The sequence below is a fragment of the Emys orbicularis genome, chromosome 2, assembly GCF_028017835.1.
Source record: "Emys orbicularis isolate rEmyOrb1 chromosome 2, rEmyOrb1.hap1, whole genome shotgun sequence".
Lineage (NCBI taxonomy): Eukaryota > Metazoa > Chordata > Testudines > Emydidae > Emys > Emys orbicularis.
This window is the reverse complement of record NC_088684.1, coordinates 295,925,973-295,939,099: the sequence shown is the minus strand read 5'-3', so window position 1 is coordinate 295,939,099 and position 13,127 is coordinate 295,925,973. Positions and strand designations below refer to the sequence as shown.

Here is a 13,127-nt window from a genome sequence, read left to right as displayed (position 1 = left end):
TATAATAGGCATCAGAGAAACTGTACCCTCTGGGGCACCTGACATTGGCCACTGTCAGCTGACAGGATACTGGGTTAGATGGCCCATTGGTGTGACCCAGTATGGCCGTTCTTATGACCACACGTGTGGTGGTCTGAGGGGAATTGTCACCCCACGCGGGGCTGTCATGGGGGGGTCGTGAGGGGAATTGTCACCCCACGCGGGGCTGTCACAGAGGCTACAGCAGCATAGCCCGGAGTTCGAGAGGGCGGGGCGCGAGAGAGGCGCATGCGTATTACATTCTGCAGGGTCAGCAGCACGAGCCGGCGCGCGGCTTCTGAACGGCCCTGCGCGTCCCTCGGCGGGCACCGTACGGGCTGTGGCGAAGGGAGAGGCGGAGCAGAAAGCCTGGAGCAGGATGTTCGTGGAGCTGAACGAGCTGCTGAACGCTTCCCCGGAGAGGCCCGAGCAGGTGAGGAGGGGCTCGGTCCTGGCTGCCGCCCGCCACTGTCCTGATGGGATGTGGGGGGCCCGATCGGGACTACGACTCCCAGAATGCACCGCTCGGTCACGGATGAGTAGCGCCTGCTGGGAGCTGTAGTCCCATCTCTGCCCCTCCGCTCAGGGAGGAGTGTTGCATGCCGGGAGCTGTAGTCTGCCTGGGCCGTGCCGCTCGGGTTCTTCGGTTATAGCGCGGCCGCCCCGCCCGCTCGGGGAGCGTTGGATGCTGGGAACTGTAGTCTCCGCCAGACCTGCTTTGCCCACTCGGGCCAAAGGGGGGCGTTGAGCCTGGGTGGCACTAGCTGCCTTGAGGGGTCCCTGCGCGGGCTTGGCGGTGGCTGTGCCTCCTCCCCAGGTCCTCTGGCCAGGCAGACGGACGATCCCCAGCTCCGCCTCCCCTCGGGGCTGCAGGTCCCAGGGGTTCCCAGACTTTTCCCCTGAGGCCCACCCGTACAGCTGCGCTCTGGGGCCCGCTGTGGTCCATCAGGGAGAGGGAGGGGCGCCGTGGGGCGAGCGTGGCCCTCGCCTCAGCTGGGACCGCGACCAGGGCCAGCCAGAGGCTGAAGGGGCCAGGCAGGTGCCACAGCCAGCCACCGCCGAGTGCCTTGAGCTGGTCACCTGGCAGCCCTGCCCCTGTCGCCCACCCAGCACCCTAGCACGTCTCACAGGCACCCCGTGCCCGGGAACGAGAGAAGGGGTCAGGGGCAGCCAGTGCCAGGCAGAGGCAGGCGCTCGGGCCAGACCTGACCGTTATCTTGACGGTCCGGATGATGGCGTTGTCCAGGCAGAAACAGAGCGGCACTGCCGAGCCCCGGTCCCTGGAGGGGCCACTGGACCAATACTACAAGGGGTCTGACAGCCATCGTTTGTGGGGAATGGCCACGAATCCTCCAGCTGCCCTGGGAGCTGCCACCTGTCAGGGTTGGCCCCTTTTCCTCACCCATCACTCGGCAGCTCCACTTTTCCCTCTGCCACCCACTGGGGGTGCTGGGCCCCTCCAGCTCTGGGTGGGGGCCATCACTGGCTGCCACTCTGCGAACGTATACAGTTGGGGTGAGGGTTGGAGGGACCCCATGCTCCTCCCAACTCCACCCATGGTGGACAACCTGGGACTGTGTTGTGGCCCACAGTTTGGGAACCCCTACCCCAGATGACTCTGACACCCCCTTGGTGCTGCTGGATGCCCCCTTATCCCTGGTCTGCCCCATCCCTGGGGCTGTGGGTCCCCTGGTTGGCTGGATGACCCCCCTGTTTTGCTTCCCCTGGAACGCATGTCCCCCGCATGCCCCTTTGCCACCCCATTCCCCTCTGCCTCCCCCATGTGTTTCCCTGTGACTGGAGGTCTGGTCTAAACATGCCCCTTGGAAAGGCAATAAGCGGGGCCCAGTGCCCTTTCCTGTTTCTCCAGAGCTCCCCCAGCCTGTGGCACAAGGTTCTCTGAGAGGGGCCGTGACCCATTTCCAAACCATGTTCTGAAGTGTCCCTAGCCTCTGTTTGCCAGAAGGCGGGAATGGGTGACAGGAGATGGATCACTTGACTATTACCTGGTCTGTTCATCCCCTCTGAAGGACCTGGCATTGGCCACTGTCAGAAGACAGGATACTGGGCTGGATGGACCATTGGTCTGACCCAGCATGGCCGTTCTTATGTTCAAATTGCAGCTTCATTCAGTAACTTACTATATTAATGTAATCATACTTGTGCACATTTGCTTACTATAGACAAGCCCTAAGTTTAATTTTTTTGTCTTCCCTTGCAAGGCCCTTCACAACTTGCCCCTCTCTTCTTGTGTCTCACCGTATCTCCATCTCAATTTCATTTGCTTATTTGTCAACTTCTTATGCAAACCTATCCATGCCTTCTGCCACTATTCTCTTCCTCCAAATCCCTCAGACCCACTTCTGCTGGGACCCTTCTAAAAAAACAACCAATTAATGATGGCCAGGTTGGGGTAGCAATATAGATAGCTGATTTCTGCTTTATTGAGTTATAATAATACTCACAAAAATGTGTATCTGTATAATGTCAGTTCCCCTTCCCCCAATGCTTTTCATGTCATTTGCCTTTGTATGTCTTGTCACTCCTGCAAAGACTTATGCATATGTGTATCTTTATTCAAGTGAGTAGTCCCATTATGTTACCCATATGTGTAAATCTTTAGGATTAGGCCCACACATTGTAAGCTCTTTGAGGCAGTGGGGGACTGTAGTATCTTCCCATGTGTTTGCACAGTGTCTTGATCTAGATTGGAACCTCCAGGTGCTCCTGTAACACACATAATTAAAGTTTAAAAAAAATAATACACCCTAATGAACCCTCTCCTCATCTTCATTCAGGTCATTTTAACTCCCCCCCCCCACCTTCTCCCCAGTGAGACTTTGGTTTGTCTTGATTTAGGCCCCCATCCTGCAATCAGATCCTTGTGGGCAAATCCTTGTGTACATGCAGACTCCTGTTGACTTCATTCTGTTCTACTATAGATAGAGCTGGTAGTGCTGCCTGTAGTTAAGGTTTCCCGACACTTGCCATTATAAGACTCTGTTTTCAGTTGTTTATAACTTTGCTAAACTTCTACCATTCAGGCTGAAATTGTCCATGCCAGGTGTCTGCCTGAGGCTGAATTGTTGTGGTTTATTTGGCAATAAAAGCAAAAAAATTTGAATTATAAGCACTCTTTATTTGTTTCCACACAAGGTATGATACCATGGCACCTGCAAATCAACAGGCACTTTTATTAGTTCCTTACATTGAATCCTAGGCCTTAACAATCACAACTGCTTCCTAGCATACCAAGTGTAATTAACTGTTGCAGTACCCAAACATAGCAACAAACAATACTGGTTTTCATCTTCAAAGAGTTGCCTCAAGGCATCCCTGATTCTTATTGCTCCACATTGCGCCCCTCTAATAGCCCTGGTATCTGGCTGCTCAAAATCAGCAGCCAGATGTTCTGCCTTGGCAGTCCACCCGAGTACACAATTTCCTTCACAAATATTATGCAGTGTACAACACTTGGCTATAACCATGGGAATATTTTCCTCATTCAGGTCTAACCTGCCATATAGGCATTGCCAGTGCACCTTTAGTCGGCCAAATGCACATTCAAGGGTCATTCTGCACCTACTCAGCCTGTTGTTGAACTGCTCCTTACTGCTGTCTAGATTTCCCGTGTACGGCTTCATGAGCCATGGCATTAAGGGGTACGCTGGGTCTCTCAGGATCACTATGGGCATTTCAACTTCCCCTACGGTGATCTTCTGGTCTGGAAAGAAAGTCCCTGCTTGCATCTTTCTATACAGGCCAGTGTTCCTAAAGATACGTGCGTCATGCACCTTTCCGGACCACCCCGCATTAATGTCAGTGAAATGCTCACGGGGATCCACAAGCGCTTGCAGAACCATGGAGAAGTACCCCTTCTGATTGATGTACTTGGTTGCAAGATGGTCCGGTGCCAGAATTGGAATATGCATGCCATCTATCGCCTCTCTGCAGTTAGGGAAACCCATTTCTGCAAAGCCATCCACAATTTCACACACATTGCCAAGAGTCATGGTCTTTCGCAGCAAGATGCGATTAATGACCTTGCACATGTGCGTTAACACAGCCCCAATGGTCGACTTCCCCGCTCCCAACTGGTTCGCAACCGACCAGTAGCAGTCTGGAGTCACCAGCTTCCACACTGCGATCGCCATGCGCTTCTCCACCGAGAGGGCAGCTCTCATTCTGGTGTCCTTGCGCCGCAGGGCTGGGGCAAGCTCAGCACACAGTTCCAGGAAGGTGGCTTTCCACATCCAACTGTTCTGCAGCCCCTGTTTGTCCTCCCAGACTTGCATAATGATGTGATCCCACCACTCTGTGCTAGCTTCCCGAGCCCAAGAGCGACATTCCACTGTGTTCAGCTCCTCCATGAATGCCAAAAGCAATCTAATGTTGCTGCTTTCCATGTCGGGACACTGCGTCAAGCAACTGTGACTGCTGTTGCCTTTGTAGCTTCAAGATTAACTCCACTGCCGCTCATGATGTGCTAGTGAGAGTTATCAGAGCAGTGGAGAGCAGTGCGGGATACATTCCTGCAGATAGATGCGGCAGGGAAAGCAGAAAACAAGGGACATTGAAAAATGCTGCAAACTGAAGACGGAAGCTCATGGAATGCTGGGACAGAAACCAGTGCATCACGGGGCATTAAGCCTGGACCCATGATGCGCCGCGATCCCTTCCGCCTTCCCACAAGACCTAGCGGCAGAAGGGGGAGAGCTGCACTGTGGGATAGTTACCCGCAGTGCACTGCTCTCATTGGTGATGCAAGTGCTGCACGTGTGAACACGCTATGCCTCCAGTGGAAGACAATGTGAAACACAACAGTGGTTTTCTTTAAGCACTTTTTTTATCAGCGATTAAGCTCTTGGCAAAAAAACTCTGCCAATGTAGACATAGCCTAAGTGTTTGTTATTCGTGGGAAAAGACCTGTGGCATATTGCACAGCGTGCTGAAAGACAGGCTACAAAACCAGTTGTTTAATCTGAATTCTAATCCTGTTTCCTTCATCATTGTAGTCGGAGGATTTATCTGGAACTGTTCTAGCCAAACTGTGGTGCATGTTGCTCCGTGTCTTCCCCCTGGTTAGCTCATTTCTACAGTTATATTACTAGGGCATCATATTATAACATGGAAATGCTTATGCCATGTTAAAAGAGGATTTGATTTTGCCTCAAAAATAACAGGAGTACTTGTGGCACCTTAGAGACTAACAAATTTATTAGAGCATAAGCTTTCGTGGGCTACAACCCACTTCTTCGGATGCATATAGAGTGAAACATATATTGAGGAGATATATATACACACATACAGAGAGCATGAACAGGTGGGAGTTGTCTTACCAAGTCTGAGAGGCCAATTAAGTAAGAGAGGAGAAAAAAAAACAAAACAAAACAAAACAAAAAAACTTTTGAAGTGATAATCAAGATAGCCCAGTACAGACAGTTTGATAAGAAGCAAGTGTGAGAATACTTACAAGGGGAGATAGATTCAATGTTTGTAATGGCTCAGCCATTCCCAATCCCTATTTAGCCCTGAGTTGATTGTGTCTAGTTTGCATATCAATTCCAGCTCAGCAGTCTCTCGTTGGAGTCTGTTTTTGAAGTTTTTCTGTTTTAAGATAGCCACCCGCAGGTCTGTCAAAGAATGGCCAGACAGGTTAAAGTGTTCTCCCACTGGTTTTTGAGTATTATGGTTCCTGATGTCAGATTTGTGTCCATTAATTCTTTTGCGTAGAGACTGTCCGGTTTGGCCAATGTACATGGCAGAGGGGCATTGCTGGCACATGATGGCATATATCACATTGGTAGATGTGCAGGTGAACGAGCCCCTGATGGTATAGCTGATGTGATTAGGCCCTATGATGGTGTCACTTGAATAGATATGTGGACAGAGTTGGCATCGGGCTTTGTTACAAGGATAGGTTCCTGGGTCAGTGTTTTTGTTCAGTGATGTGTGGTTGCTGGTGAGTATTTGCTTTAGGTTGGGGGGTTGTCTGTAAGCGAGGACAGGTCTGTCTCCCAAGATCTGTGAGAGTAAAGGATCATCTTTCAGGATAGGTTGTAGATCTCTGATGATGCGCTGGAGAGGTTTTAGTTGGGGGCTGAAGGTGACAGCTAGTGGTGTTCTGTTATTTTCTTTGTTGGCCCTGTCTTGTAGGAGGTGACTTCTGGGTACTCGTCTGGCTCTGTCAATCTGTTTTTTCACTTCAGCAGGTGGGTATTGTAGTTTTAAGAATGCTTGATAGAGATCTTGTAGGTGCTTGTCTCTATCTGAGGGATTGGAGCAAATGCGGTTATATCTTAGAGCTTGGCTGTAGACAATGGATTGTGTGGTGTGTCCTGGATGGAAGCTGGAGGCATGTAGGTAAGTGTAGCGGTCAGTAGGTTTCCGGTACAGGGTGGTATTTATGTGACCATCGCTTATTAGCACAGTAGTGTCCAGGAAATGGACCGCTTGTGTGGATTGATCTAGGCTGAGGTTGATGGTGGGATGGAAATTATTGAAATCATGGTGGAATTCCTCAAGGGCTTCTTTTCCATGGGTCCAGATGATGAAGATGTCATCAATGTAGCGCAAGTAGAGTAGGGGCGTTAGGGGACGAGAGCTAAGGAAGCGTTGTTCTAAGTCAGCCATAAAAATGTTGGCATACTGTGGGGCCATGCGGGTACCCATAGCAGTGCCGCTGACTTGAAGGTATATATTGTCCCCAAATGTGAAATAGTTGTGGGTGAGGACAAAGTCACAGAGTTCAGCCACCAGGTTAGCTGTGACATTATCGGGGATACTGTTCCTGATAGCTTGTAGTCCATCTGTGTGTGGAATATTGGTATAGAGGGCTTCTACGTCCATAGTGGCCAGGATGGTGTTTTCTGGGAGATCACCGATGGATTCTAGTTTCCTCAGGAAGTCAGTAGTATCTCGAAGATAGCTAGGAGTGCTGGTAGCGTAGGGTCTGAGGAGAGAGTCCACATAACCAGACAAGCCTGATGTTAAGCTTATGCTCTAATAAATTTGTTAGTCTCTAAGGTGCCACAAGTACTCCTGTTATTTTTGAGGATACAGACTAACACGGCTGCTACTCTGAAACCTTGATTTTGCCTGTGTAAATGGGACCATGCTATAGCCCTGTAACAGAACAGGGTTATTACATGATCATAAGATGGCTTGATTGCAACCACCTAGGCAAGACTGAACCAGGTAATAATAGTCAGGGTACTGCCCTGCTCTAACACAAGTCTTGTCCACGCTGCACTTTCCCCCCTTGCTCCCTGTTCTCTCGCTTTCCTTGAGTGGGTCCTGTGGGAGGGTGATCCCTGCTCACCACTACCCTCCAGAGCTTGTAATTGGGCCCTGGCTGCCCCAACGCTTCACCTGTGTCATCTGAGTGACATCCAGCTGGTCCGCCTCCGAACTGCACCTGGAGAACATCTGTACAAGTTCATGCTTCATACCTCCACTGCCTCGCCCTCGTGTCCTGCCCTGACACCAGGTAACAGGACCTGCTGCCACCTGAGGAGGGCAAGGAACCCCAGTGAGTCAGTCTGTTCTCACTCTGGTTCCACACACCGCTGGGGGTATTAGTTGGCTGCTCTTACGTGGAGCCGTAAGCACGGGTGTGTAGCTGGCATGGTTCATAAACTCCCCTGACACCTGTCCCTTTTGCGGCAAGAGGGAGACCCTGGCAGCCATCTATATAGAGCTTGTCACGCTGCAGCCCTCTTCCAGCTTCTCCAAAGCCTTTTAATGAAGTTCTGTTTGCACCTCCCCATTTATGCACACCCCATCCAGAGCCCCACAAAATTGCAAGTCCTCTTTGTCAACCTCCTCCTGGTGCTGGCCAAAATGGGCATCCATTGTACCAGGAGGAGGAAGCTGGACTGGGGTGTTGCTCTGCAACTGTGGGGTCTATTTTCGGTCCCTTATCTGTAGGGCCCTACCAAATTCATGGTCCATTATGGTCAATTTCACGGCCAGAGGATTTGAAAATTGGTAAATTTCATGTTTTCAGTTGTTTAAATCTGAAATTTCACAGTGTTGTAAGCATGGGGGGGTCCCGACCCAAAAGGGGATTGTGTATGTGTGTGGGGGGGTGTTGCAAACCTGTTGTAGGGTGATCATGGGATTTCCACCCTCACTTCTGTGCTGCCTTCAGAGCTGGACTTTGAAGGCAGCAACTGCAGAGCTTCCTGCAGCCGCAGGAGGTTCCTGGAGGTGGAGGTGGGTCTGATCTCCCTCGTGCTGCTGGGAGTGTCCCAGCCAGGGGCTCCTAGCTGCTAGTTCTGGCCAGCTTGGGGGGACAAGTCTTGCTCTTCCTCTGCACGGCTGCTCTTGGGAACCTCTCCCGGCTGCAGAAAGCTCCACACCCTCTGCCCCACACTCGCTTCTTGCCCCCATCGCTCTGCAGCTGTAGCGGGAGTGGTCACTGTACAGGGTGTGCCCCCCCCCCCCCCCCTTCAAGATGCAATTATTAGCTTGTTTCAATAAGATAAAAGTCATGTGAACCTGACAGGATTTATCGATGGACACTTCACAGCAGCAAATAACACTCAGGGCTCAGCTCCCTGATTGGTAGATACGGGCATCTGAGACTGTTTTGTAGGGTAGTGATCTCAAACTTGTGAACCACAGCTTTAAGTTAACAAAAACAAGGGGGGGAAAAAGTTCTGGTTTAAAATGTCATTAGTTGAATGTCAGCATGGAGCATCCAGCGACCATGTCTTTCTTCATTCCCTGTCTCTGTGCTGTGTTTAGACACGGCTCTCTCTGCATCCACAGAGTTCGTTGGCAATGTCAGACAGCGCCGAGCTAGCCTTGCAAGATGGGGGATTCTGCCTTCCACTGGGTTCCAAAACTGTAGCACAGGCAGACTACAGTTCGCATCTTTCGCAATATTTTTGTGAGCAGGCATCTCCAGCCTACAATTCTTATCAAAGCCAGGAATTGCATTAAGTGAGGTTAAATCCACCATCAACAGGTGCATTTGTGCAGGGTCAAAAATACGCACCGCTTTTAGGAACACTGCTGCAGGTTGTTGAAATTTTTGAGACATTTTTGCTACGTCGCTTGCCTCTTCCCCATAGCAGTAGTATTGTCTGAGTTTCTTTGCCATGCAAGAAAACACCTGCTGAGCACTGGCATTGAACTCAGCATTGTCAGAGTGATTTTTCGTTTGACTGTGGTTCAGCCCAAAACCATACATCCATTTCTTTGTTGTACGCTTGGTGGGTTGTGACATGTCGAGATTCAAACCAAGTGATTAAGTCCATGAGTCCTGTGGCATTTTTGGCAACAAACTGAACTTCCTCATTCAGCTGAGCATCATTTAGAAGGGTTGAGAGTTCTGTTAAAACTTGCGTTTTCGGGGTCAGCTCTTCTGAGACAAACTCTGAGCAGTACTTCAGGTGAGCTAGATGGTATTGTACAGCCCAAAACCAGGAATTCCAACAAGCCATTACTGGCTCTGGGGGAACTGCAGTTTTTTGTTCCCCCATTTCAGTCATTTCAGTCGTGTTTGCAATGTGCTGCCTGTATCGAAGTTTGCAGCTAGGGCAGTGTTTGAAGATCTTTTTAACGTAGCTGACCAGTTTATCAGCTTTACCAAACTCACATCTCCACAGCTCATTGACAAGAGAAATTATATATGCCCATTTGGCCTTAGACCTTGGAGAACCGATTTGAAAGATTTCGTCATGTAAGTTGCATTGTCACTTATGAAAGCAGATACTTTGTCAAAGTTTGCACTGTACTTTGAAATGGTTTTAATTATCACTTGAGAAACTGTCGTGTAGTTTCAGAGTAGCAGCCGTGTTAGTCTGTATCCGCAAAAAGATAGAGGGTCTCCCCCCACCCCCAGAGCAGTGTGCAGGGGAGGGACAAGTCCTGTCCCTCCCCTGCCCAGTTGGAGCTAGGAGCCTTTGCTGGGGTTCTCCTAGGAACAAGGGGACATGGGATTTCACGGGGAAGGGCTTATTTCACGGTCCCTGAACACATTTTTTATGCCATGAAATTGGAAGGCCCTACTTGCCTGATCACGCCTCTAGGCAGAATACCTCTGGGCAGTGTCCACTATCTGGGGTTCTCTGCTCGGTGTCCTCCTCTGGATCCCTAATTTTCAACCTTTGACCTTATTCCTGTTCCTGTATTTATTTGTTGTCCCCTGTATTGAGTTGTGGCCTGGGTCCAATGGCTCCTCCCACTCAGTTAAGGGGAAGGGCCTAGATCCGCTTGTCCCAGTAATGGCAATTTGTGGTACAGTTCCCCTCTTTCCCCAAAAATTTTTTTTCACTACTGCTACCACCAGTGGTAGACTGGTATCTAGTGTTTCACCATCATGTTGTCTAGACCTGCTCTGAGCATAGTTAGACTACACACAGTGGTCAAAACTTCCGCAGCCACCTGCATCTTGCCTACGCTAATGTTCCTGCTCTTGCTACTAACAGTGGAGTTGCACCAGCCGTAACAACAGCAGGAAATTCTGGAGGGCAGGAGTCTAGGGTAGACTTAGCCACAGCGTCCAGACACTATACTTTTGTAGTGTAGATTGGGCCTACACTGATGAGGGTAACTGACTAGAACTCTGCTAGTGACAAACATGTTTATCCTGGGCCTGATGCCAGCATGAACAAGGTGTTAGTGTTCCAACTGAAATCAGCCTGCTACATCCGTCCTGGGCCAGAAGAAAACCTTAAAATAAATCGTAGACAGAGCTGCAGTGTGTTTGAACCATATTTCTGTACCCTGCTACAGCCTTGGACTCGGCAGGGCTGTAGCACAATCTGGGAACGCTTTCCACCATTTGGTCCTGTTCATATTTCAAGACCAATCCATGCTGGGAGCCAATCATAGCTCTCCTAACATGAGAATTTATAGAGGTAGCTGGGACCCGAGTCTCTTCCCTGAATCTAAGGGTTTGGTGCTAGTTGTAAGGGACAAATCTACCGAGGCAGCTTGAGGACCAGTCTGTGACTCTTCCCTGTAACCAGTCACAAATAGCAGTGGAGACCCCCTCATAGCTGTGTGCCTCGAGCAACGTCGATTCTGCCGCCTTCGTAGCTGTGATGCGGGGAGGGGGATCAGCATTTTAATTTTGCCACCTAGAATCATAGAAGATATGGGTTGGAAGGGACCTCAGGAGGTCATCTAGTCCAACCCCCTGCTCAAAGCAGGACCAATCCCCAACTAAATCATCCCAGCCAGGGCTTTGTCAAGCCGGGCCTTAAGAACCTCTAAGGATGGAGATTCCACCACCTCTCTAGGGAACCCATTCCAGTGCTTCACCACCCTCCTAGTGAAATAGTGTTTCCTGATATCCAACCTAGACCTCCCCCACTGCATCTTGAGACCATTGCTCCTTGTTCTATCATCTGCTCCCACTGAGAACAGCCGAGCTCCATCCTCTTTGGACCCCCCTTTCAGGTAGTTGAAGGCTGCTTTCAAATCCCCCCTCATCTCTCTCCTTTCTTGAAGGCTCTCTGCTCATTGTTTTCCAGGGGAAGCTCACATTGCTGCGCGACACCAAGACAGATGGCAGCTTCCTGGTGCACCACTTCCTTTCCTTTTATCTCAAAGGTATGTGAGAACGTGGAGCTCTGCAGAGAAGATGTGACTTGCGTCGCCCTGGTAGAATCATCCAGCCGACACATGAACTATAGCCGATGGGATAGAGCTTGGTTTTAGGGAGACTGTGTCCTCTTATCATTTGAGCAGGACACTGGGAGTTGGACCTCTGCCTTTGGGCTTTCTCTGTGATCTTGGGCAAGTCACTTCATCTCTCTGTGGCTCAGCTTCACCATCTGCAAAATGCACAGCATACTTAGAGGTAGGGATGTTGTGAAATTAAATAGCAACAGAGAGTCCTGTGGCACCTTTAAGACTAACAGATGTATTGGAGCATAAGCTTTCATGGGTGAATACCCACCTCGTCAGACATGCATCTGACGAAGTGGGTATTCGAAAACTTATGCTCCAATACATCTGTTAGTCTTAAAGGTGCCACAGGACTCTCTGTTGCTTTTTACAGATCCAGACTAACACGGTTACCCTCTGATACGTGAAATTAAATGAATGTTGTAAAATGCTCTGGTTTGTTAGGTCTGGAAGTTGCTATATAACATAAGCTCAATCACTACCCACACGTTTTGAAATGTAAAAGGAATATTATGTTACAAATATCAGCAAACTTTCTGGTACCCATGACTGCATTTAAAAAAGAACAAACAAAAACCCAGCCCAAATGGCAAGTTGAGTAATAGTGTCTCTCCTGCTAATATAACCGGAGTACTTGTGTCTCCTGCTAATGACTCATCTGCTACAGCGGAGCAGGCCTGTCTAGTTGGATTGTTTTAAATACTATTGTGAGGAGCCCTGAACTTTTCCAAACCTCTCATGGAAAGCTGCAGTCCTGGATAAATCGGTTTGGATTGTGACATAATGTGACTCTCAGGAACCAGCCTTCCGAACCTGCATTGATGTTTAGCACATAGGTGCTGGTGCATCAAATTCTGTCCTCCGTTATGCCTGTGTATCCCTGTTGCACTCAGTGCGGTTGCAGGGGTGTCCCTGAGGGAAGAATTTTGCCAAACTTTCCCTTCATTTGTTTGAACTGAATGTAAAATATTGAGTGCTTTTGAAAGTGAAGGATGTATACAGCTGCATATTGACCTGTGCACCGTGCAGGCTTTCCATCCTGGGTTTCTAATGGACTTCAGTTCTGATCCTCAGCACTCCCTTATAATGTAGTTCTGTGCCCCAGCCCGGCTCTGCCAGTGCACTACATTCCTGAGCAGCAAACACCGTTTGCTGTCCTGGAATCCCTCACAGTATTCCATCCATGCGCCAGAATCCTGTCCTCCCGTGAGTCCTGAGACCCACCCCAGAGCTACTGTGCTTGGTCAGCTACTTTGGCAATGGGTACTATCGGAATAGCCAGATAGAGAAACTCTGCCAATGAACCTCAGTCCAGCCTTGCAACACCCCCTGTTTCAGTGCTGAGTCCCTCCGCAACTCTGCCAGGGATCCTCAGTCCTGATTGGTAGCACATCCGTATGGTTTGAGTAGAATGTCACTGGCTAGCAGAAACTGCCAGACTGCTTGGTGGCTTTCTGACATCA

General features: G+C 49.7%; 1 protein-coding gene across 1 annotated transcript in view; it reads left to right on the top strand.

Moving 5' to 3' along the window:
• Positions 1–348: 348 nt before the first annotated feature.
• Positions 349–13,127, top strand: part of ELP6 (elongator acetyltransferase complex subunit 6) — a 36,441-nt gene continuing 23,662 nt past the window's right edge. Inside the window, exons 1-2 of the mRNA XM_065399322.1 lie at positions 349–451; positions 11,508–11,586. Coding sequence (XP_065255394.1) covers positions 398–451; positions 11,508–11,586 — 133 coding nt within the window. The 5' untranslated portion in view covers positions 349–397. The remainder of the gene's footprint in view (positions 452–11,507; positions 11,587–13,127) is intronic.